The sequence below is a fragment of the Schistosoma haematobium genome, chromosome 2 (assembly GCF_000699445.3).
Source record: "Schistosoma haematobium chromosome 2, whole genome shotgun sequence".
Classification (NCBI taxonomy): domain Eukaryota; kingdom Metazoa; phylum Platyhelminthes; class Trematoda; order Strigeidida; family Schistosomatidae; genus Schistosoma; species Schistosoma haematobium.
Window position 1 is genome coordinate 34,097,259 of NC_067197.1, and position 24,399 is coordinate 34,121,657.

Consider the following 24,399-nt stretch of genomic DNA (forward strand, 5'->3'; position numbering starts at 1 on the left):
CAAGTATAGTCTCATAGGCTGCTTGATTACAAACTGGGCTGAATGTACTTTTTTGCTGCTTTCTGAATTGTAATCATACACTTATTTCTAACTGACCTGTGGCGTCCCATTGTACTTGTTTTGCCACGGCTGGTAGTAACGTTCTAACATTTGTTTTGTCTTGGAAATCGTTGAATATCCCCATCCAGGAATGGCCGTTACTCTTCTTCTTTGCGACTGTCCAGGGTATAAATGGTTGAGCCACCTGATTGTATAACTGCCAGAAATGAGTCCATGCCTCTTCTACTGATACCCCTGAGTCAATTATCCAATCTCCAGTCTATGCTGCAGAGTTGATTGCCTTCGTATCTGCCTTCCATATGTTGGGACGGGTTGACGTAACTGTTTGACAGACCGTCTCAGCCACGAACTTGGGTTTAACGACTGCATGATCACCTATCCCCAGAGATGGGAGGAAAGTTATTTGACTGACATCATTACCATGTGTGAAGATTAGATTCAAGAGAGACGAGGAGCTTCGTAAGTCATATCTGATGGAATCTTTAATGGGCGGGAATAACTTTAGTGGCAATTTTAGGAAATGTTCAGGTACTAGTCTTCAGACTCTCTCCTCTCAGTGGCAAGAAGAAAACCCACAATTGAACGCTTTGTCGCTTAATTCGCACTGCTGTTTTTAAGAAACTCCTACAAAGTTCGCCCTAATCTCTCCTATATTAGTTGCTTGGCGGTTGTTGCGTATTGAAATGAATTACAAACTGTCGGGTGCCTATGATAATTAGGGGTATCTGAATCATAGTACAAACTAGGAATCACAGAAATAACGCCATTGAATAATGAAGTACTAGATAAGCACAAACGAATGTACTATATTTGGAATTCAAAACCAAGCATTCAACAAGTACAAAGGAATCGTCAGTTCATACAAACACCACAGTGCCTCAAGAAGTAACTGTTCCTGTCATTTGACAGGACAATATATATGCCAAATCAACATTCGTTTGCTATACATGGCTCCAAATGTAAAAAGTTCACGGTCACTTTTGGTAGTGTGGTCAGATCGTTCTTATCGTGAAAGTGGGATAATGAACCATGGAAAATAATGTAAGAATAAATGTGTCGTATCAATTGTATGTATAGTTTTGTATTTTAATGAAACACTGTTATGAGTACTTGTTATAACTGCGGACTCAAAGTCACTTATTTCTGAATAGCTGAACAATTAGTGATATAGCTTGATCTTAGAAGGCAAGACTATGGATAAGGTTTTGTTAGCACTACGAAATAACTACGCAGCTGATACAAGTACTGGTCTGCCACTGATCCAAAAACTATCAAAATTATAGTGTTATGCAGGGTTCATTTAACAGCTGTCGTCGAACTTAAAATTTGAACCATAGTAGATGACATTCACCAATCGATGATTTGGTGTATGCATAAATTCTACAATACCATTAGAATCTTTGCTTTAACTGAAAAATATGGTAAACTAGTGAGTTACGTTTCTGCTTCTTCCTGATCATATTGTGATGTATTTCGGCTAGATAAGCGTACCAAAATGCTTATGCCAACGTGGATTTTAGGTTCACAGCCTCTATGATTAAAAATCCTGTACAAGTAAAATGTATGCACGATAATTTTGTCACTAGTGTCCTAGTCTGAAAACTAGTTATTGTGTGATGACTTGTTTGGAATTACGGTAATAGATAAATTAAATATTGTTCAGTTTTAACATCTCATGGCGGATAGATCTCCTCAAATGCCCTGGTATAGCCGAGAGCAGGGTGGGCTCGCCCTCCCTCTCGAAATACTCTCACACGGCCACGCGTATACAGCCTCTGCCAGGGAAGTCCTACTCACTGCCTTCTCGTGACGAGGGTGTTGTTTACGAAAATGAGAGGACGAAAAGCGAATGTCCGGCACTTTAACCGGATCCCAAACCAATGGTGCACATGGGTTCCATTATCCTGTGGGAACAAACGGCGTGTGAACCAATTTCTTGGTCACCGGCTACCATGGGACTGCATCTCCTCACGATGCTCCACTGCCTTGTGGATCAGACCTTTAGATCAAAGGCTCGGAGTGTGATCCCCTTAGAAAACCACCTGCTTCGGTTTGGGCACCCGGGCAGTATCACAGCCCACACACAAAAAATTAACTGTCTATTTATGGAAAATATTCTTCTTGCTCTGAATAACAATAAAATGACTCACATTATTATTATTATTATTATTATTATTATTATTATTATTACTATTGTTACTATTATTTACTACGCCATTTATTCACCCTCTTTTATTCCCACTCTGTGTATACTTATTTTTCGACTTATACAGCAGCTCGCCTGTGGTGGAAATTCGGCTCTATCTAAACGTTCTCGAGTTACTGCCTGATTGAAAATTGTATGCTACCACCAAATACGAATACTCAAACAGTTTTTCTGAAACCACATGCACCATTCAAACTGGCTGCCTTCAACGTTCGCACACTTATGTAGATCGGACAACAGATAGGGCTGGCTATGTCTTTGGAAATCCTTAATATCGATGTTTGTTGTCTATCCGAGACCCGTATTCAAGACTCTGGTGAAGTACTACAAATTCGCTCTCCATCTGTCGCTTCAAAAAGCCTGTTTTACGTGCGTTTATCTGAGGACCCTGTGGCATCTTCGTCTGGTCTTGCTGGCGTTGGTGTCGTACTAAGCGCTAGAGCTGAGGCAGCACTAATCGATTCGATCCCCATTAACAGTCGGTTATGTACTGTTAGATTAGAAAGTTCCATCAATGTGAGAAGAAATCGGCGTGAGAAACGATGTCTTTTCGTCATCTCCGCCTATGCTCCGACAGATTGCAGCCCGGATGCAATCAAGGATGAATTCTACCACCAATTATCTGTTCTCCAGAAAGTGCGTTCGACAGATATTGTAGTACTAGCCGGAGACTTGAATGCTCAGGTCGGGCGTCTAGGCACAGAAGGGAATCGTTTAGGTGGCCGATGGGGACTTGTTGGTCGCAGGACAGATAACGGGGACCGTCTAGTGCAACTATGTACAGACCACAACCTGTTTCTGGCTAGCACTAACGTTCGGCACAGTCATCGCCGATGTGCCACCTGGCGTCCTCCCTCTGCATCTCAAGCCTGGCCTCAGATTGATCACATCGCGATCAGCTACCGCTGGCGTGGTTGTGTACAAGACTACCGCTCATTTTGGAGTACCTATCTGGATTCTGACCATGCCCTGGTCTGCGCCAATCTTACTTTACTTTTCAGTGGCCAACGAAGTGACCGCCACCGACGGATTGATGTTAGCAAGCTGGTTGCAACTTCTGTTGCTAGTAAGTATCGAACCGAGCTAGTTTCTAGGCTAACTACCACTCCACCGAAAAGTATAGATGAGCATTGGTTGCAATTGCATGACGCCATGAAAATGGCGGGTACAGCCAGTTGTGGGTTCGCGAAACGTCCCTCTTATAAGCACTGGGTTTCTGCAGGTTCCTTACAACTCATTGAAGCCCGTCGGTCTACTCCGGGTGACCGTGAGTTTGACCAAAAACGAAGGATGTTACGTAAGGAAATTGGGCAAAGCTTGCGTAAGGACTGAGAAGCCTGGTGGTCGGAGCGTGCTAATGAACTGGAAGCAGCAGCTGCATCTGGTAACTACCGGAAGCTCTTCCAACTCATCCGAGCCACTGGCAGCAAGAAGTCTGGTGTGAGCGAAACAATCTGCGAAGATGATGGGATGCCAATTACTAACATCCATCGACGTCTTTGACGATGGGCGGAATTCTTCGAAGGGCAGTTCAACTGGCCTGCTGCTCCGGCAACATTGGTCAGACTGTCCTGCCCTCCATGGCCGAAGACTGATCCACCAAATGAGGAGGAAGTCCGCAAGGAACTCCAACTCTTGAAGCGTTACAAATCGCCTGGCCCAAATGACTTACCTCTGGCTCTTTTTAAAGATGGTGGTGACTTTCTGACTAAGGAACTGACGACGTTGTTTACAAAGGTCTGGGAACTAGAGAGTGTACCAACATCATGGAATGAGTCGATAGTTGTCCCTATCTTTAAAAAGGGTTCACGTCGTTCCTGTAACAACTATCGGGGGATAAGTCTACTTCCGATTGCGTCCAAACTATTGGCTTCCGTCATACTTCGTAGGTCGTTCAAAACCCGAGAAAGATTGGCTCGCGAGGAGCAGGCTGGGTTTCGTTCTGGTCGAGGATGTATTGATCATATCTTCACCCTCCGCCAAATGTTAGAACACCGTCATACTTATCAAAGGCCAACAATCGTAGTGTTTCTTGACATTAGGGCTGCCTTCGATTCGTTGGACATGACTGTTCTCTGGGATTATCCATTGAAGAAGGGTGTGCCTGAGAAGTTTATTAACATCCTAAAAGCCCTATATACAAACACCTCAGGCAGAGTGAGCGCATACAACCACCTCTCTCCATTGTTCCATTCGAGCAGTGGGGTTAGGCAGGGTTGCCCAATCTCACCATTCCTCCTCAACTTTGCCATCGATGACATTCTGGAAACAGCTCTGATGGATGTTAGTAATGGCGGTGTGGATCTGTTGCCTAGAGAACGACTTTTCAACCTTGAGTATGCGGACGATATTGTCTTACTGTGCGATAATGCCCAAGCCATGCAATCCGCACTTAATCAGTTGGCAATCAGTGTTTGTAGGTATGGTATGTGCTTTGCACCTTCGAAGTGCAAAGTACTTCTACAAGACTGGCAGGATTCCAATCCTGTACTCACCCTGGATGGTGAGCAGATAGAAATAGTCGAGAAGTTCGTGTATCTGGGTAGCTGCATAAGTGCTGGTGGTGGTGTGAGTGATGAGATCAATGCACGTATAGTGAAAGCCAGAGCGGCTTATGCCAATCTGGGCCACCTTTGGCGCCTTCATGATGTTAGTCTGGCTGTAAAAGGTCGGATTTACAACGCGTCGGTGAGAGCAGTCTTGCTCTATGCTTGTGAAACCTGGCCTCTCCGAGTTGATGACGTTAGACGAATCTCTGTGTTCGATCATCGCTGTCTCCGAAGGATTGCTGACATTCAGTGGCAACACCATGTTAGTAATGCAGAGGTTTGGTATCGTGTGTTCGGGCACAGAGACGATAATCCAATTGGTGTCACCATCTTGAAACACCGACTTCGGTGGCTTGGACATGTTCCCCGAATGTCGTCCCAGAGAATTCCACGTCGTGCATTATTTGCCGACTCTGGGACTAGTTGGAAGAAGCGGAGAGGTGGTCAGTGCATGACATGGTGTCGTGGTATGAAAGAAAGCTGCAAAGGGCTGGCTTTTGTTGGTTCTTCAGGACTCCCTGGCTGGGGTCCGAGAGATGGTGCAACACAGTGGCTAGAGACGTTATCAGATATGGCTCAGAATAGAAGCCAGTGGCGATCCTGCTGTAACCTTCTTTTACTTTCTTCATAAAACGTGGTTGTATCTTCCTTAACTGAAAGATTTCTTCTGATTGTACCTTTTCGTTTCCCCCATTATTATTACGCTACCTTACCTTATTCTGTTCGTTATTGCTCTTTTTTTAAACACTCCACACCTTTTTCCTTCTCCTCTTCAAATTCCCATGGTTTTGTGTGGCGCATATATATTTGGTGCCCTTTTGTACCAATATTTATGTGTTCAAATAAATAAATAATACATAATACTCGTAGTGACTAGTCATTTTATTTAAAACAGATTGACACGTTTAGAAATGTCAAACCGAAAATATTTTATGATTTCTTACTGTTATCTATTCAGCAATAGGTATAGGTTTATTCGTTCGTCTTTGAGCCGTACTTTTTGTATGATAGCCTACTCTACTAAACTGTTCAAAGAGAACTAGTGGAAGTAGGATATAGATCCGTTACCTGTAATATCCTTTCCATTCAATCGTCAGTTAATGCACAATTCTCTGGACAATATTTTATTAGGACACTGTTTCTTTCTACTAAATATATTGAGATATAAAAACATTTCGCCTTGAAACTTTCATAGACGGAAGGAAAATCTATGCTAACACCAAAAGATGGTTGTATTTTTTGCTCCATTGCTTACGGAAAGACAAATCAAACAGTCTGTTTCGAAGTAAGTTTTGATTATTCTTGTTAATCAATAATTTTTCCGAACACTTATGAAAGACCAATGATTTAGTGATATTTCATGATCACTTACCGAAAGCTCAGTATCACTTTCAATGTGTTCCTAAAAAGCACATAAGGAACGCTAAATATTTGACTCATGAAGATATACCACTAGGTAAACTCTGGCTTTGCTTCATGTAAATCAGTTATGGATATGATGACTTGCGGAAAGAATTATCTCACTAGTCAATTGAAATTGGACCCAGACGATTTTTTGTAAATTATCATTTAATATCAAATAAGTTGTAGGTTTGGATTTCATTGGCCACCATTCAATAGTGTCCATCATCTACACATGCACATCCTTGGACCTAAACAACTTATGAGTTTTAATCTAATGTTTGATCCGCGGTTTCATATTTTCCGAAAGGTAAGTGTGCGATCATACTTATTTTGACGCTTTTTCTATCAATTCTTTGCTAGGTTGAAAGAGTTTTGGACGATTTAAAAAAGCTCAAAATTGAAAGGAAGAAGTGAAATAGGTCGACCTCAAGCAGTCCAATGAATAACTCAATATTTAGTTGGCTTCGTTTACGTGCTTTCATATTTTCTTTTCTATTTTGCTGATCATCAAATCAATGTAGATAGTTCTTTTTTACCGTGCTTTCGAATCATGTAAATTGATATACAGTCTACTATTTCTCAGAACAATCTTAAAAGCCGTTGTGATATTGTTTCGACAAAAAGTATGTCTTCATTATTTTATCAGATGCGATTCTCAATGAATTATATTTTCTATGATATCTTTATCATAACTTTTTCATAGTGTGTTCAGGTACGATTTTCATTTAATATTCTGCAGGTCGGAAACCCATAAGAAATTATTTTTATTTATTTAAGCAAACACATGAACATTGGTACAGGGAGGCACCAAACGTTTATGTGCCGCACTTCGTCATTCGACTTGTGTAAGGGCTTGAATATTGTTTAAACTGAAGCAGGTGGTTTTCTCAGGTCACTTCCCCAGCCTTTGACCTAGAGGTCTAATCCACAAAGCAGTGGGGAAACGTTAAGACATGCAGTCCCACGGTCGCCGGTGATCAACAACAGTCTCATACGCCAGTTTCCGTCCCGGGATCCTTGAGTCTATATGCACCACAGGTTTGGAATCAGGGTTCCCCAAATCCCCAGATGGATGCTCCGTATCCATTAACACGAGTTTGCTCATACCCTGCTATACACAAGCATTTCACCAGATTTTTGGGAATAAAGACGGCTACTATTGCAATATGAAATGTTGGACTATAGTACGAGAAAAAAGATGCATTTTTCAACCCTACTGAGCAATGACGGTATCGAAGATTCTATCCTGCGTGACTGTTGTTTCTTGTTCATTCGTACTTAAGAAAAACGAAGTTGTGAGGTTGTAGACGAAGAAGTAATGGCCGAATGAGACTGGGATCAGTCGTCTCATCATTACTCTCCAGTTAGAGCTCTAGAGATTGTGCAATGCAGTGGTTTGAGATGTGCAGCCCTGACTGTCAGGCTTAATCTTTGGTCGCTTTGTCAATTTTCAACTGAACTGTATCCCTTACTGAATACTGTTTCTGTTAATCTATTAATGGAAACAATTAGTCGCTTTGATTTTTTCGTACAATGTCTTAACAAGCGCTAATGAGGTGTGGCAACTTGAACCGATGCATATGTGTGCCTGGTCCTACGTTGTAGCGGACTGAATTAACAAGTATATATATGGTCAGGTTGTTCGAAATGTATTGCAGGGACCTAATTCTGATAACCTTTGTACTCTGACCGCGTTATCCATAATTATTTATTGATTGTACAACCTCAACTTCGTTTATTCCTACACAATATCGCTTCCTTTGTGTGGTGCATTTTTCGGAGCCGTGTTGTACCTAAATAAATATTAGCATGAAGGCTAAACCACGACTTCTAGTTTACGACGGTGCATTTGTTTATTTAAAAGGTCGAAAAGTCCCACGAAAATACAATGCCTTTGAAACGACTAAGTAGTCGGTAGGGGTCAGGTGTGACGAGAATTTCGTTAAGACTTAACTATTAGCAATAAATGTGAGTTGCATGCACAATTCATTGAAACACACTCGGATTATCATTATCTGTTTCTTTCGAATCAGAAATACTACTGAATCCTACAACTCATCACCTAGCAAAATAATAGCACTACTAATTATACTAAAACAATCAAACTAAATATTGTTTATGATTATGAACAATGTATCATCACATTCGTGCTCAAAGAAAAATATCACTTCGATTTTATAGACAAAGAGAAAAACGAAAGAAAAATCTTTAACAACTGAACGTAACATACACATGGAAATAAAAAATAAAATGGCATAAAACACATTAGATAATTTGCAAGATCACATAGTAAGGGGGGAAAACTATGAATTCCTTGAACCCTCTCGTCAGTCAGTCTGTTCCACTTTTAGTTCACTTGATGCTTACGAAATACACAAAATGGTAATTCATAGGAATCATGAGTCAGACAGAATTGAGATAATTCTTACCTATCCGAGTCATAAACCACAAAATACGCGATAGTACGGTCTACTCAATTAGACAGTTGGTTTTCTGTTAGTGTTACTTTATGTAAGCAAGAATTTCTCTAGAGTGAGCGAATAATATAGTAATGGGATTACTGATAGACTGCATGTGTCGAGAAACAAAATGAAAACAACATTCGTAAACGAGAAGATTATCGATAATGAAAGATCTTTTGTTTTCTGTCTAAAACTGATAGTTCTGCTCTATTCAGTAAAACGATAATGAATAAGAATGAAAATTCAGATGGATGAATTATATATGTTTCTGGTTACTATTCTTGCTAATATAACAGAGAGAGAAAAAGCGTGACATGACAGAAAGATTTTCACAGGTTAACGTAAGAGTCAAGAGAAAATGAACCATCCGAATTAGGGACAGGAGAAAAAAGCAATTCATATTGTGTACAGCGATTTAGGAGAAAATACAGTTATTGATTTGAAATCGTCTGCTGATGATAACAGTACATAATATACATCGAAAGACTAACAACGTAAAACTCCCCGACAAACCTATCCTATCAGTGGTAGGTAGCTGATTGGAACGGGTCCGACTGAAGGTTGACAGGACTAAGTGGTTTTGGTCCACTCTGTGATCGAATACGTTCAGCTCGTCGAGTCGGAGTCCGAACTACAGGCGTTTGTTGTCTAGGACTGTTTTCCTTAGAAGTATTGCGTTTGATACCTTTCCTTTCAAGGCTTCTCGTAGTGTTAAATGAATGGCGATTATGGGTGCTCTAAAATGAGACAAGTGAAAGGAAATCACAAAACTATATTTTATCATGAATAAAAGTAAATCACATGGCCATTCGACAGAAATACAAATGTCACACAATCCATTGAATTTACAAGTATACATTCCGAAAATACACACGATTAGTATGATAATAGACAATTTGAGGCCTTCCTAGGAGAACTGACAAAGAACCCAATCGAAGTTGACTGTTGATAAAACATTCTGCTTAGGTAGATCAAAACCACTGTACGTACTTACTTTTCCAATAATTTTGTAGTGACAAATCCATGACTTTGATGGTCTTACACATGTTAATCCTCATAGTGACATACCGCCGACCACGATATTCCTCGGCTCTTCTTTCCAATGGTTTTCACGTCCTATTCATTTTTTTGATGTCTGTCTCCAATTCCCCACACAATGTGCTCCTTGATCTCAGGCACACTATAGTGAAGAATAAGTTTCTCCTATCTACACTGTCAAACGCTCTCTCATGTTCAAGGAATTTGATATGAAGTGACGAGTTTTGCAAAACCGGATGTTCACCAATGATCCTGTTGAGGACGTTAGATCCCTAGAACTCACTTGGAAAAAGTCCTAATTTTGTAATTTTATTCTGAACATTTGAATCTGTTTTCGCGCCAAGAGACATTTAGTTGATCTACAGCTCACATTTCCCACTCGGAAATCCTTGACTGTCATTGGTTGACGGATCTTTTTAGTAGGCTATTTTGTGGCTCTCCAAGGGCATTCCTATCATTGTATAAATAAGCTTGGTTTGTGTGCTTAGTGACCTCGTATTTTCTGATTGCATGCAGAATACATTCTCTACGTCTCATCAAGACTTCTTGATCTAGTTAGCAGGGCCGGGGAAAACGGATTAAAATAGCTTATCGTCTAAATGTATCTTTGACTTTCGTTCGGTTTACCGAGTCAGGTGAACTCGTAATAGCATTCAAGCATATCAGATCCAAATTGTCGCGATCAGGTGTGAAAACACCATCAGTGACAGCAAGTGGAAATACAGTTTTGAGTACAAATAGCGCATCAATTCCAAACCGCATAGTTCATATTCATGTTGGGTTGCCTTTAATTCACTTACACAACTAAATCTCTTCGGTCACAAGCGTTAACTGACATCTTACTTATCTAGTTTCTAATTACGTGATAATTTGGGATATTTCTTAAAAGCTGATTTTGCTGCATTAAGATTTCCCCCAGTTTTCTACACATAAATAATTTCTGGCACAAAGAAGTAACTACCACATTGAGAACATAAAATGTAAAATGTTTCAACGGAGTAGCATACAAAAGACGGCCGCAGATTGTACACGGATAATCTGACTATAGCAAACCATAAACCTAACAGAGTATTCATAGACCAACCATACAGTTGTATTAAAGGAATTGTCAAAATACCTATGAATTGTGGTGTCAATAAGCTTGTGTTTTTCTGGATGGAAATGTCAATATCTTCAAAAGGCCAACTAGAAAAGAGAAGACAAGTCGAGGAACTCTTGATTCTCATACACTAGTTGAGAAATTATTCTTAAGAGCATTAAAGATGTTGGTGATTGTTTGTAATACAAAACATGATATCTGTGTGACTCACCAACAATATTCTTAATCAGAAGGTACAATTCTAAAGGTATCTATTCACAGTGAAAAACAGCGAAGTCGGAACAAGGACTGATATTGAATGAATCAACAACCAATTAGTTTATTGACGGTGTAACTCACCAAAGAATACATTCGTGTACTCAGTTTTGAGTCACATTCTGTGTGGAGACTAACGACATCACCCGGCTCCTCAACCTTACCCACATGGAGCGAGACTCAGACATAAAACATAGTGATTGAAAGTTGAACACCTGAACCACTTATCCACCATACAACAAAATTACAGTTTATACTATATGAAGAAAATAGGCAATGTAACGTAGTAAACTTACAGTAGAACGTGTCCGTTTCTTGTTAAATGAATTTCCGATCGCACTTTTCGGCATAGTATCAAAAACACAAGACGGTTGAAATGGAGATTGAGTATTGTAATGTAATTGTACTTGTTGATGAATAATATTATTATCACGTAAACTATTACACAGGACAGCCTTCTCCTCAGAAGTAACTGGAATACAATCCTCATCAGATTCACTGTCAGTTGAAAGTCTTGAATTATAGCGTTTTCTTGATGTTTGTACAGTTTGTCCAACAACATCACTTTCATTGAACAACTCACTTGGTAACGCTTGTACACTAGCAGATCGTATAATTGGTGGCCACACTCCAGCTAATCTATCTATTTCATCACGAATGTGTTCATAGTCTTTACGTGAAACATGTCTATTGGATAACAATTAGAGAAGAACAATCCCAAGTATTTGTTTAACACACAAAACAAACAAGGATTTTCAAAAGGTTTAACTAATTAAACAACTGGTACAATTCTTGTACTATCCAACTAGTTGACAGAACATATCATTTTGCTGAAAATGTTTATTATATGGCAACTGTTACCGACTTTGAAGTGTGAAAAGTGAATGATATGAACATTCGGCTAATTAGACGAGCAATAATAGGTAAAACATTGTATGGTTGTGAGACCAATCGCCGTCAAATTGGCCTCCAGGGCAGGCGCTTGAGGGTGAAACAATGTGATGTATTTGCACTATATTATTTCGAACTCTGTCTTCTTAGCGTTCTACTGAAATTGATAAACGGGACCAATTGCTTCAAGTCGTATTGTTGACTTAATAAATATCATACTACTAATTACCGATAAAATAATCTGCATTTCAGTAGTTAAAGCATTTCATTAAATGTATGGAAGAAATCAACCAGTACTGAACAAAATGGAATGTATTCAAGACAGACATACCTGGGAAATAAAGCATGTTGAATATGACGTATTCGTTGTCGAAATGAAACGCCATCAACGATCGATTCCAAAATATATCCAAATAGTAAATTCCCCAATACTATTCCATGAAGAATTATTACAAAATAAACTGAAGGGAAACGACATAGCTGGAAATAAAATATAAAAACCAATAACATCACATACAATCTAAAGAGTCTGTCAGAAATGTAAATAAACATTCAGAAAATTGTCCAACTCTTTTATGAAATGTTTTTCAGAAGAGTCTACTGCAGAAGAACGTTTGTCAGCTATTTCCAACAGGTATCTTGAAGTGACGAAAACTTCAAAAAGAATTACTATCCAACATCACAAAAAGATCATATTAGCCGGTACAACGTTTACATTCAAATTAGAAGACGAACACCATATCATAGTGCTGCTTTCGCAGAAACACACTAATATAATCAAGTAAAGGTGGTACCAGTTCTTGAGGAGACCACAGTCAAACTTCCTTTCATACAGGCTAATTACACTAAACATCCACCGGACTAAACTGAACAAATACGACGTGGTTATAATAATAATAGTCATGTTAATGACAATACATAAATGTATTGTGACGGAAACAATGTATGCAGAAAATTATTATTATTATCATCAGCTTTATTCAAAATTATATTTTTGGTACAATACAAAGGACAATGTAGAAATCTAGATTAAGGAGAGTTGTTCTCCTATAGAAACAATGTGTATCTCTCTACTCAGTATGTATATGTACCAAATGAATATGTCCAAGTGGTGGTTGCTACTATTAATAATACAACTACCACTACACACACAAACAAAACTTTATAATAATAAACAAAGGGATAACAAAAAAAAACTGTGGTAACCTAAAAATATATGAAAACAATGAAACAGAAAAATCACTTCTTTTATAGATTGCATTCGTCTTAGATCGATTTTGGTTAGAGTCTCATTAAAAACTAGGAAGCACAGGACAGTCGTTTCAGCCACGTAGAAGATATCTCAAAAGTGCGTACCCAAAAACACTCCAGGGATCTAACCCACGACCCTTACTTCAGTTCTCGCGGCGAATGCATATAGTTTAAAAAGTAGAATGGTCAATAAATTGTTATTCAATAAAAACCAACACAGTGTTTCGTCCTCCACCGAAATCTTACTTCGAATAATTTGCGAACCACACGGGCTGGATGAGATGTTAAGTATAATGATCCGGCAATACATGCAATAAGGTTGACAACGAATAAATCTATGGAATTGGAAAGTCATAGAGAAAATGACGATTGCGCATTAGTTACAACCAAGGTAAAAAATATTTAATATCAGAAAGGGGTTTTGTGGAGATTTTAGCAATTTTAATTGTTGAGATCATGAATCAATTGATGCTAAACCACCATGGAAAACCTGGAAGCACTGGACGGCCGTTTCGTCCTATTGTATGACTCCTCAGCAGTACGCATCCACAATCACAGGTTCGAGTCCCGTGAGGCGGGATCGTGGGTGCGCACTGGTGAGGAGTCACACAATAGGACGAAACGGCCGTCCAGGTTTTCCATGGTGGTTTAGCTTCAATTGATTCATGATCTCAACAATTAAAAAATATTTATCAGTATAGGGGTTGTGGAGATTGTTAAGTTTTTGATTGAAATCATGGATCAATTGATGTTAGACCACCATTGGAAACCTGGAAGCACTGGACGGTCGTTTCGTCCTAGTATGGGACTCTTCAGCAGTGCGCATCCACGATCCCGCTCCCTGCGAGATTCTTGAAGTTTATGCATAATATAACCATGTATTACATGCAACATTACGCATATTCTGATTGTGATTAAAAGAGAAATCCATACTGTTGTCTGTCTTGATCAATAGTAAAGACAAGGAGAACTTATGAAGGTTGTAAACAATAGGAGGATTGTGGCTGAAAGTGGAATTTAGAGCACGCATTCCGTCCTCCATGGCACTCATCAGCTGTATATACCTGCATCCCAGTGTTGATATTCACATTGTGACTCGAACACAATGCCTACGCTTCAAACGCTCAATCCGATATGCACTGAGCTAATGAGTCAAGACAGTTACAATTCAAAAGTTTCACACATTTCAATTCCAGTACGACTGTCCTGATTGACACATCAGATCACAACGAAATGAACATATCGTCTATACGAAAATACAATAGTCTTAGCCAATTATCATCTCTCAATTTTTTTCTTATGATCCTCAAGAAGATTGTCGTAAACAACTGAACTCCCATTAACAGTGATTGTTGCGGTGCAATGATTAACATCGACTAAGTTGGAAACTTGCATCTAGTCTAAATGAATTGTCATTGCATAAACTGTCTTCTGGTATTACAAACAATCAACCGGAAACACTAAACCTAGGTTTCGTATTAGCTGGTGGCAGTCGTCAGAAAACGAATTCATTGTTAAAATACCAATCCAATCATGAGAGGTCAAACAAATAATAATAATAATAATTTGGACAATATAAGACAATAATTAGAAAGAAACAACTTACGATTAGAAAGAATTGACCGACGATATGGTGCAGATTTAGAGAATACAATAGCCAATATGATATATTGATAGACAGATACGGAGAATATGGCCGTACTTTCATAATTTCTTAATTCATAATCTTCATGATAAGTAAACAGTGGTAAATACCTTCAATGAAATAAAGGATAATGATGATAGCAATCAAAGGAGTTGCATGAAGGGATAACGTGCTTTAGAATGAAAGGACCGCTCAACCAACCCATAAAAGTCTGTCCACACATTAACACTACCTAGCGGATCATCGCTAACAAGATATTATAAGTAAACAATAGCAGTCTATATGTTCCTTAAGTAATTTTTGAAACAATATAATACATCGATTTGATTACAATTATCAAGTTAATGCACTAACAGGTGCTTAAAACAGATATCAACGCAACAACCAATACAAACGGATGCTACAGATAAACATCACAACATGAGAAACATATTCACTAACCATGGTTGTAGTCGGGTAAACACGAAGACTGAAAATTGTACAAGACCACAAGTGAGTAACTGCAAACCCAATGATAACAAGGTCACAGTTGACACTAGTCGCATCGCAGGAGGTTCCACCGAGAGACGAGGATACGCCGGAGTATAACCAACTAATAAAAAAAACCAATACATCTTTTTAAAGAAAAAATAACCAATAAACAATATTCGTGAAATTACGGAGAATGACCATTCTATTATTTAAATAATTTAGGCTAGACCACTTGCATGAAAAACACTTTGCTTCATGAAACGTGACGTTCTGCATACAAACAAACGTTCTACACCAATCAGGTCACATAAATGATTTTCTCGTTTTGCAACTATGTCTTAACTTGACACGGTTCTCTTTCAGTCTTATTCGTGCTACTGTTACCTGGTAGTCATGTAAAAATATATCTGCTGTACGTGTTTAATCGACTTCTCGGGACAATCGACAATCCAACATGAACAGCATTCAACAGTATTGGGGTATAGAGAAATTATGCCGTTGAAAGTGATTACATTTGTATTTACCACACGAACTCCAAGGAGATCTATCACAACAGAGTAGTTGTTCAACCTGAACACTAACAATCACGTTCAAATCGAATTGAATTTAGTGACGTATCGATGAAAGATATTAATGTAGCTTGTATTTCAAAAATAAAATGAACCCAACCGCAATAAGTAAATAATGTCTGCTATTGAGAACATGAAGACATTGCAGGGATTATTTTCGATAAGAGGGAAATTCTGTTGAAGAAACCTAGTGTTAGTCGTGAAATCTCAATGATTTCCGAATCGATAGAGAGAAACTAAGGTGAAATTAAGGAAACATAAATCAATCTGCTTATTCACATAAGGTACGATAGTTCGAGTAAGGTCATCTATTCATGAGGCTTTATGTGAAATATCTAATTGTAGATCAGAATAAAGTATCGCATTGGAAAAATATGTAAAAACACGGAGACAACCGGAATAGTACATAAATCATTGTAGATTATCACCCAGCAATCTAAGATTACTTGAACACATTAGGAAATTAAACCATACTATTTACATCGGTAAGCAATGGCATCAACAGTCAACGAAACCGTTTCGATTAAAAGGCGTGAGTAAATATACAATCCATAAATAGCGGTTTCTTCGAAAGAGCCCATAATAATGAAGTGTTTGAGGTATCGAAGCAGTTCAACTACCATTATGTTGAAGAAATAACCACAGTTCCTACATCACCAGTTTTGGTTCGAACACTTTAGTAAGCATTGCCAATCACAATATGTACTCCAGCTCAAACTTGAATAAACTAACATCCCCCTCATAATCGAGCTACATCAAGTTATTTTAATTATATGTATTACAAATACCTCATACAAATATTGAAAGCCTAATATGAAAAAAGCGATCAGAATATTGAGATTTGTACCATAAAATAAGGGAAATTAAAGCATGGAAAAACTATAAACAAAATATCATGTTTTCGTTTATAGAAACTTCCACAGCTTTTTGATAAATAAGTAGAAATACTCAAAGTGATAACTCTCAATGCAGGATTTGGAAAAAAAACAACATACAGTGACACAGAATTTAGCAATATTTTGTGGAAATCAATAAAATGATGAAAATAAGGATTGCAAGGAGACAAAAGTGAATGATGACATTAGCAGGGGAAAGCTGTTTTGTAAGATATGTGCGTACAGTGAGCACCAATATACTAAAAAGTTATGTTCAATACAACGCTGATAACTGTTTTCAAACAACGATTGTTACACTTATAAAGATTATTATTGTACGATTGTTTTTGCCTGATAAATGACGATAGGTAACACGTCACTTCTTTACCAGCTACACTGATTCTTCTCTGGGTAGCAGTGATAAACTAAAACAGTCCTAATATTTCAGTAATAGTATACATGGACCATCAAACTAGACTGTATTATTAGGTAAGGGATGTGTTTCTAGAATACCAAATAAAGGATAATTAGATATCTTAAAGGTTCGATCGTGTGACAACACAACTTCCAAGATTACTGACATCTGTGAAAATTATGATTTACACTAGGATTCGTCATTGACTTTTTTCCCATTTAACCTCAGCAGATGTTCCAACAAAATAATGCTGTGACAGTATCTGACTTCAAAAGCACACTACAAAATGTTACAGAAGACACCATGATCAAAATCAGACAATTATTTAGAAGCTTATAGATACTACCCAAAAATGAAAGTAAAAACAGTGATGTCTAGTGACATTATCTATATCGACTTCTAATTGATAATCTTGAAAATTTCTTCCCGTTCAGTCAACATATTACCATTTTAACTAAGTCTATTTAGTTTATTGCAAAATCCTTACATTTGAATTAGCCCCAATCTACTGTGCCATTCCAAGGTATAGAAAATAAACGGATCCGAATTCATGTTAAGCTATAATGTAGTTATCTTCACTTTTTCAGTCAGAGTAAAACATTATGACAAGTCACACAAATTGGTACAAAATTCTATTGCAATTCGATGATACAGATGTATAGAGATAGTAATCTTTTAATATATTTACAAAGATAGATTTTATAGGCAAACAAAAGTAAGTATTGTCGACATACAATTTTAAAGTGCAGACTTGTTCTCAATTTAGAATTGTCTCATTGGCTTCGAAAAATGATGATATCTAACAGAAAAATTTTGTATTTTTGATTAAGAGGTTCTATGAAGATGACTTTCGTTTTCGAGTGGTGAACATCATGAATTTACACAGGTTGAGGCATCACTAAAATCAAGAGTTATTGAACAGTTGCTATTTTAGTACAGAACTACTTAGCAGCGCTCACTAACGACAACAACAAAAGTTGTAAACAGGACATTTGAGCCGTTCCATCCAAATGGTATAAGGGTTAAATGTTTGTCGAGAGAACCGAACGTCGTGAGGTTTGATTCTAGACAGAATTGTGCGTGTGCACTAATGAAGAGTCCCACATTACGAAGAGTTATTCGGTTCTTCTTGGTACACATAGCTGTCTAAACTGATATGTGTAAGTGACAAAGGCCACCCACAAGTAGATGAAGGTCAACTTACCAGTTTTGAATGGTGAAAATTCTCTAATCCAAATAAGGAAGGAAATAAGATGAAACACTACCATTTTTAGACAATGTGGTAATGAAATATTAAATGCAGGAATGAAACATAAATGACACTAAACAACACTTTATCCTAAAAATTAACCTGAAAAAGATGTTGAGAGATGGAAAATCAGAATTTGAATGCTAATTAGAAAACATACTTCGCGTGAATATCACGAGATGCCACATGTTGAGTGGATTAGTAGTTACAAAAGAAAGATAATAATGTGATTAAAATTGGCGGCAAAAAAGCATAATGACTGAAATTTACAATTGCACATGTACATTAGGTTAAAGATGAGAATTTCAGACTAATCAAAACAAAAGATGCATAATAGATAGAAATAGCTCCCATGATAAAGTACTTGAAAAAAAATAACAGTATGTAGCATCAAGCTGTACATCATCATCCAAACAATGTAGGTAATTATTAGTATGTTATTAATGTGAAGTGGGTTGGAACTGTTCATTCACGGAATGGACACCGGAATTCTAAAGTACTGATCAATAATAGTGTAACAATGTAAATATTAATTAACCGAGGTCATTATGACACTAGGTGTATGTGTTGAGGGAGAAATATGCATAAATACATATGACTAAGAAGTTTAGATTCAGCATTACAGATTATTAAAAGTACTTTCAAAAACAGAGACACACAAATATGAAACATGTCAAAAACGTCACTAAAGAAATGAGTTCAGTCGAAAAAACTAAATCCAAGTCAAGTAATCCAGGAGAATGAGAGTAAACTTTATGAAAGCAAAATACGACATAGAAGTGAGCACCGAGCAATTATTCAGCAACACCATACAATATGTTTACCATTAGAAAAATGATCTTTTCATAAAAGATGACTGGGAAAGGACCGATATCATATTGATTTGGTTTCTTCGTTTTGACCAAATTCTGTCGATCAAGTTACGATGTACCAAATAATTTGAGTAACTTGGAATTGCATGGGCAATGTTGAGATTTTAGGTGGTTGAAGGTAGTCAACAGAAAACCTTGAACCTACGTTCAGTGCTACTTGATGCTATTAAGAAAGGTGTATGTACAAACATGAGGGAACTGGTGCTCCTACTGTCACCCAATGATCACTTAATTGTTATTATCTCGGTCTTACAGGTTTTCATTAGAGGCCTGAATACTTTAGTGGTAACGACTTAGACTGTGAAGTAGGCCGAGACAAGGTCGGATCTGCCACATAGCACTAGTTCCCTCAAAACCACATATACACTTTTCTAACGAGTGCCAAGTAGGACGAAACTCGGGTCGGCGGATTCCTGTAGACTAACTCCGACCATCTAACTCACTCATTTTAGAAAAATACATAAAACAAAACTTTTTAGACGATATAATCAGACTTTGTGTTACTTAATCAGCTAGCCAAAATGAAATAGGAAAATAATACTGTAGAAAAAGTTTTTTAAAACAACGTATGCCCATTGTTTATATGTAACGGCCACCATTTTTGTAGTCCAAACTTCCAAATGAATACCCAAAAACAATTTGCTGGTCTACAATGAGACCGAAATCAGAGGGTTACAACAAATTTCTGATCATAAAGTGAATACACGTTTCTAGGTTATGTGACGGTAACGTTTAGAATGGGTAAAATATTATGTGAAATATGCACGTCGGATATTATGCTATCAAAGTGACCTCTTCGTTCCAAACGATTGACTTATTTACTGCATATCATATGTAAGTAGAAAAGGTCATCATACTTAAGAGAGTTTAAATTGATTGTTCATCAGTCATATGAAACGTAGAACCTGAGATATATGTACACTGGATCAAGCTGCCGAACTACAACAGTACGAAATCCCATAGAAGAAAAAGAAGTAGTAACGGTCTCAATCGAATTATTAAAAAATATGGTTCAAGAACAGTAAATTTGTGGAATAAAGTAAAAATAATTTAAAAACCTAAGATCTGAGGCAATATAAATAGTGAATGTAAGTGTAACATTCTCATACACATCAAACGTCTCCAAATAAATGATTACGGTGATCACGAGGAACTCAATGAGGCAATCCACGCCTAAATACACAACTCAGCCCAACAACGGCTTCAGGAACTGATGTCACGTTGTGGTTTGACTGTTTCTTAGCTTTATTTCAACGCATATATGTGCGCATATTCATGCAATCTAACAAACAATGCATGAAAACATATTTAGTAATCACTCATTGTGAGGAGTGTTGAATTTTCATCACTTTCTGATCTAAGTTCGACAACCATTAAAAGCCAGGAGGTATTGAGGTGCTTTTTCGTCCTAATATAAGACCCATCAATAGTGAACATCCATGACTCCTCTCCACGGAGGACCGAACCCAGGACATTCGTGTAAGCTGAGAGCGCTTAACCTATAAGCCTGACTTGTATCAATTCGCGATATCTCGAGACTATTTTACATTACCTGCAGTGGATAATTGCCAGTCATTGACTAAGACCAATTCGCGATATATTCTACGAAAATATTTGGTAAATAATTAAATTACATTTTTGAATCCAACCATATTATCCATAAACAAACATAAGGAGAGAGTAGAAAACACTTGGAAGCACAATAATAATATGGTGAGTGACTTTTTAAATGATTACACTATTTTTCTGAGAACAGGACAATCCCAATATATAAACTGCCAAACCAAAACAATAATAATAACTCAATACATACAACAAAGTGGCATAAAAATAAACGAGCCAAAATAGAAACACATACCACTTGACCATCTCATCATTCTTTTCAATAATAGAGTTTCCAAAATAAAATCACTAAATAAAGAAATAATTTCTCAACTTACACGTGAGACCCAGAGTTGTGATAAGGAAAAGGTCGATGAATAAAAATTGCAGGTCAGAAATATTACTGCCAATCTAGTGAGAAAGATGGAAAAAAAACAAAAAAAAATGTAAAAAAAAGTACCACTACAACTACCAACCACAACAAAATGATTAAAGAAAACAAGTGCTTAAATTGTAATCGAAATTTATTATTTTGCTTCGTCTACAAATTACATTATTTTTCGATTTATGAAACAATACGTCTACAATTATAATTCGTCTAAAGGAGTGAATATTCTAATGAACACTATTAATACCTACCTAAATTATTTGTCTTGATTTACAATCTGAAATGAGTATAAATATGCAAATAAAGGGCGACCTGCTTGAGCATCTGGGCTACCTGTTCCTGTCATCTAGATATTTCAACAAGTTATCTATTTTTGTTTGCTTTAATATATCATTATGTTTATTAATCGCATAACCTATTCTGCTGCGTTTCTGAAAAGTGTACAACCTTTCGTTGTCAAAGTTACAAAAAACTCAATAAGAGACAATGTGGTTGCTGGCAATATACAACGAAAATAATGTACATTATTCAGATGTTCATTTATTGAACTGCTAACATCTAACTGGCGATCACTCAATATTTATCGCCAGGACCGACCAAGAAGAAAGAAACGGAAACTTGTTGAAATACTTTGCGCTGAGAATTCTATATTGTACCAAAAATATAACATTGAATAAAGCTGATGATGATAATAATAATAATAAAATACAAGGTATATTTAGGTATAATTCAGGCACACGGTTGATGAGTTCATTCAACACATTAATCATGGTATGTACCAGTCAAATACTGAGTTGGAAGGAAAGTGTATAATCATACAGCAATGAAACCCAAGTATTCTTGCTGTTTGCCATCAGCGTCAATCTATTTGAATTCGTCAAACGGATTCGAAATGTGTTCACGAAGGAATCAACAGATAACAAAACGAATGAATCTGACTGATGGTTGAGAACTCTCCCCAGTAAGCACTATCAATACTATTATTACTACTACGATTGTATTCAAAACAACCGTTGATTCAACTCCCAGATAAGAACAATTGATCTTACACCCGCACTCACACTTTTTCGAATTCCAGTGATGTGTAGACAGCAGTTTATCGGTTAGAGCATTTGGCTTACAAGCAATTAATAGCTCGCTCGAATCCTACTCAATCACGTTAAATTAAGAACCCTGGTAGCATCACCGTCTCTTACACAAACAGTACAAAAATTTGTGCTTGAAATATGGAACACGACATGATGTATTGAAGATACATAACAGAGAAAGAGTTTGAAAGTTGACAACGTGAAGAATTCGTTCTTTATAATCCATTTATCATGTCATTTGACATTATAATACAATATATCAGTACAGAAAGCATCTACTAAAGTTTATAATTATGAAAGTAGGTCACAACGACTGATTTAAAACCATACGAAATGCCGGTTCATGGTCCTAAAATAATTCATTTGATATAAATGATAATAGAGTTTGACACCTCTACCCAATCATCTGTAGGTAATTTCTAATTAAACATTTCTTATGGCTGCTTACAGAAACTGGCCTTTAGAGCGATTGATTAACACAGCAAGATAAACGTTTCAGATACATCATTGAATTTTCCGTTGCAATATATGTGATATGAAGTGTACAGTGAACTTAAAATACTTTCCGTAAACGCTCATGATTTTCAACCAAAAAATAATCTTAACTCTCAGATCAGAAATCTTGATATACAATTTAATTAAGAATTCAAAATGCACGTGAACCCCTCCCATGGCTAACTGTTTAGTGCGATTACCACTATAAATATACACAAAATAGATTGAGTCTTTTGCATACAAATGAAGATACAAGGAAACCGTGAATCGCACAACACAAGTAAAAACACGAGAACAGTAGATAAGGATTTATGATATAAAACCAAAACAAGTGAAAATGATATAAAAACTGTCAAAGTTCTACTTGGCACTAATTAATCTAACAACATGATGTCTGAAAACCAAATACCAGTAACTAACAAATAGAACTAATTCACTAAGTCATGAAATCGCTCCTACTTAAAACATAATTACAAGTCGTATACGACTGGAAGGAATAACTTCAGCAGGTCACTCACATACCAATCAATATAATACGTGTAAAACAAATCAATATACAACTGGCAACCTGAATTCACCTAGTAAGCAATCAGCGATTTACCCAGTATAGTCACATATTTACTAACTAAACTTCATTCCAGCCAAAACAGTATGGTGATATTGACGTAATGATCGAAGCAAAGCAGATAATCAATGAAAATGAACAATCATCTGTTGGCTCATTTATAACTACGAAAATAATGCTCAAATGTGGTTATGGAAATAAATAAATAAATAGAGATTTTAAACATAGATCAAGTGTGTAGAGTTTCAGTTTAAATACTTCCATATTATAATCAATGCAGGAAACTGGAATACATAATAGAGCTCTTCCTATTATTTACTTCTCTTAATAATGTGATTTTACCAGGAAAAAACACATTTTGTTTTGCAACTTTTATGTATCCACTCCTTCCATTGTATAATTGTCCAATTCACTCTGACTAATGCCATAAAAATTCTACTATTTCTACCACGAAGAAACACGCTTGACTAGAAAGTAATTGCAATTACTACACAAAAGTATTTGACGTGGAATCACATAAGCGGATTAGAAAACAGTAATATATATTATATACCAATAACAATGGTTGAACCAGACTAACATTCATTAAAAAAGGAATATTCTTCGTTTTATGCGTTTAAACAGTAGAAGGTAAAAAGGAATACCAAAACCAAACTTACATAATATAAAAGTACAACAGAGTAAAATTGAATCATTGAATAACCGACCATAAATTTAAATGCACCAAAACTAGTAGCCAACGCGCAACGACCTTCACGAATAAGTGTAGGCACACAGCTAATATTTTGTTGCTTCGATGTGAAAGGACTAGCAACACTGGCTTCAGCTTCGCTTAATGCAATTCCAGCATGTGCTACTTTCAATGCACCACAATCGTTAGCGCCATCACCACACATTGAAACAAAATAACCAACTGATTGAAGTGATTCGATCAGTTGAGCTTTGTTCCG

The 24,399-nt window shown here is 37.0% G+C and overlaps 2 protein-coding genes across 2 annotated transcripts; one reads left to right on the plus strand and one right to left on the minus strand.

The window, feature by feature from the left end:
- Positions 1 to 243: 243 nt before the first annotated feature.
- HINT3 (Histidine triad nucleotide-binding protein 3) lies at positions 244 to 6,908 on the plus strand. The gene is made up of 6 exons (XM_012944186.3): positions 244 to 1,101; positions 6,011 to 6,100; positions 6,154 to 6,271; positions 6,303 to 6,372; positions 6,406 to 6,526; positions 6,580 to 6,908. The coding sequence occupies exons 1-6, from the start codon at positions 1,090 to 1,092 to the stop codon at positions 6,631 to 6,633; spliced, it is 465 nt and encodes a 154-aa protein (XP_012799640.3). The 5' UTR covers positions 244 to 1,089; the 3' UTR covers positions 6,634 to 6,908.
- A 2,260-nt stretch (positions 6,909 to 9,168) lies between these two features.
- On the minus strand, positions 9,169 to 24,389 carry MS3_00006785 (uncharacterized protein). Its single transcript, XM_035734274.2, has 8 exons — positions 24,109 to 24,389; positions 21,252 to 21,324; positions 15,302 to 15,452; positions 14,822 to 14,970; positions 13,462 to 13,550; positions 12,296 to 12,444; positions 11,370 to 11,760; positions 9,169 to 9,418 (listed from the first exon to the last, which is right to left on the minus strand). The coding sequence occupies exons 1-8, from the start codon at positions 24,343 to 24,345 to the stop codon at positions 9,203 to 9,205; spliced, it is 1,455 nt and encodes a 484-aa protein (XP_035589014.2). The 5' UTR covers positions 24,346 to 24,389; the 3' UTR covers positions 9,169 to 9,202.
- Between the last annotated feature and the right edge of the window lie 10 nt (positions 24,390 to 24,399).

Coding starts and splice junctions, on each gene's coding strand:
- HINT3 (XM_012944186.3), top strand. Junction 6,101..6,153: donor ATCAAACAGTCTGTTTCGAA/GTAAGTTTTGAT, acceptor CACTTATGAAAG/ACCAATGATTTAGTGATATT. Junction 6,373..6,405: donor TTGGACCCAGACGATTTTTT/GTAAATTATCAT, acceptor AATAAGTTGTAG/GTTTGGATTTCATTGGCCAC.
- MS3_00006785 (XM_035734274.2), bottom strand. CDS start 24,345: ATGTGTGGTGATGGCGCTAACGATTGTGGTGCATTGAAAGTAGCACAT. Junction 21,325..24,108: donor CTGTTGTACTTTTATATTAT/GTAAGTTTGGTT, acceptor CTTTCTCACTAG/ATTGGCAGTAATATTTCTGA. Junction 15,453..21,251: donor CACAACTCTGGGTCTCACGT/GTAAGTTGAGAA, acceptor TTTTTTTATTAG/TTGGTTATACTCCGGCGTAT.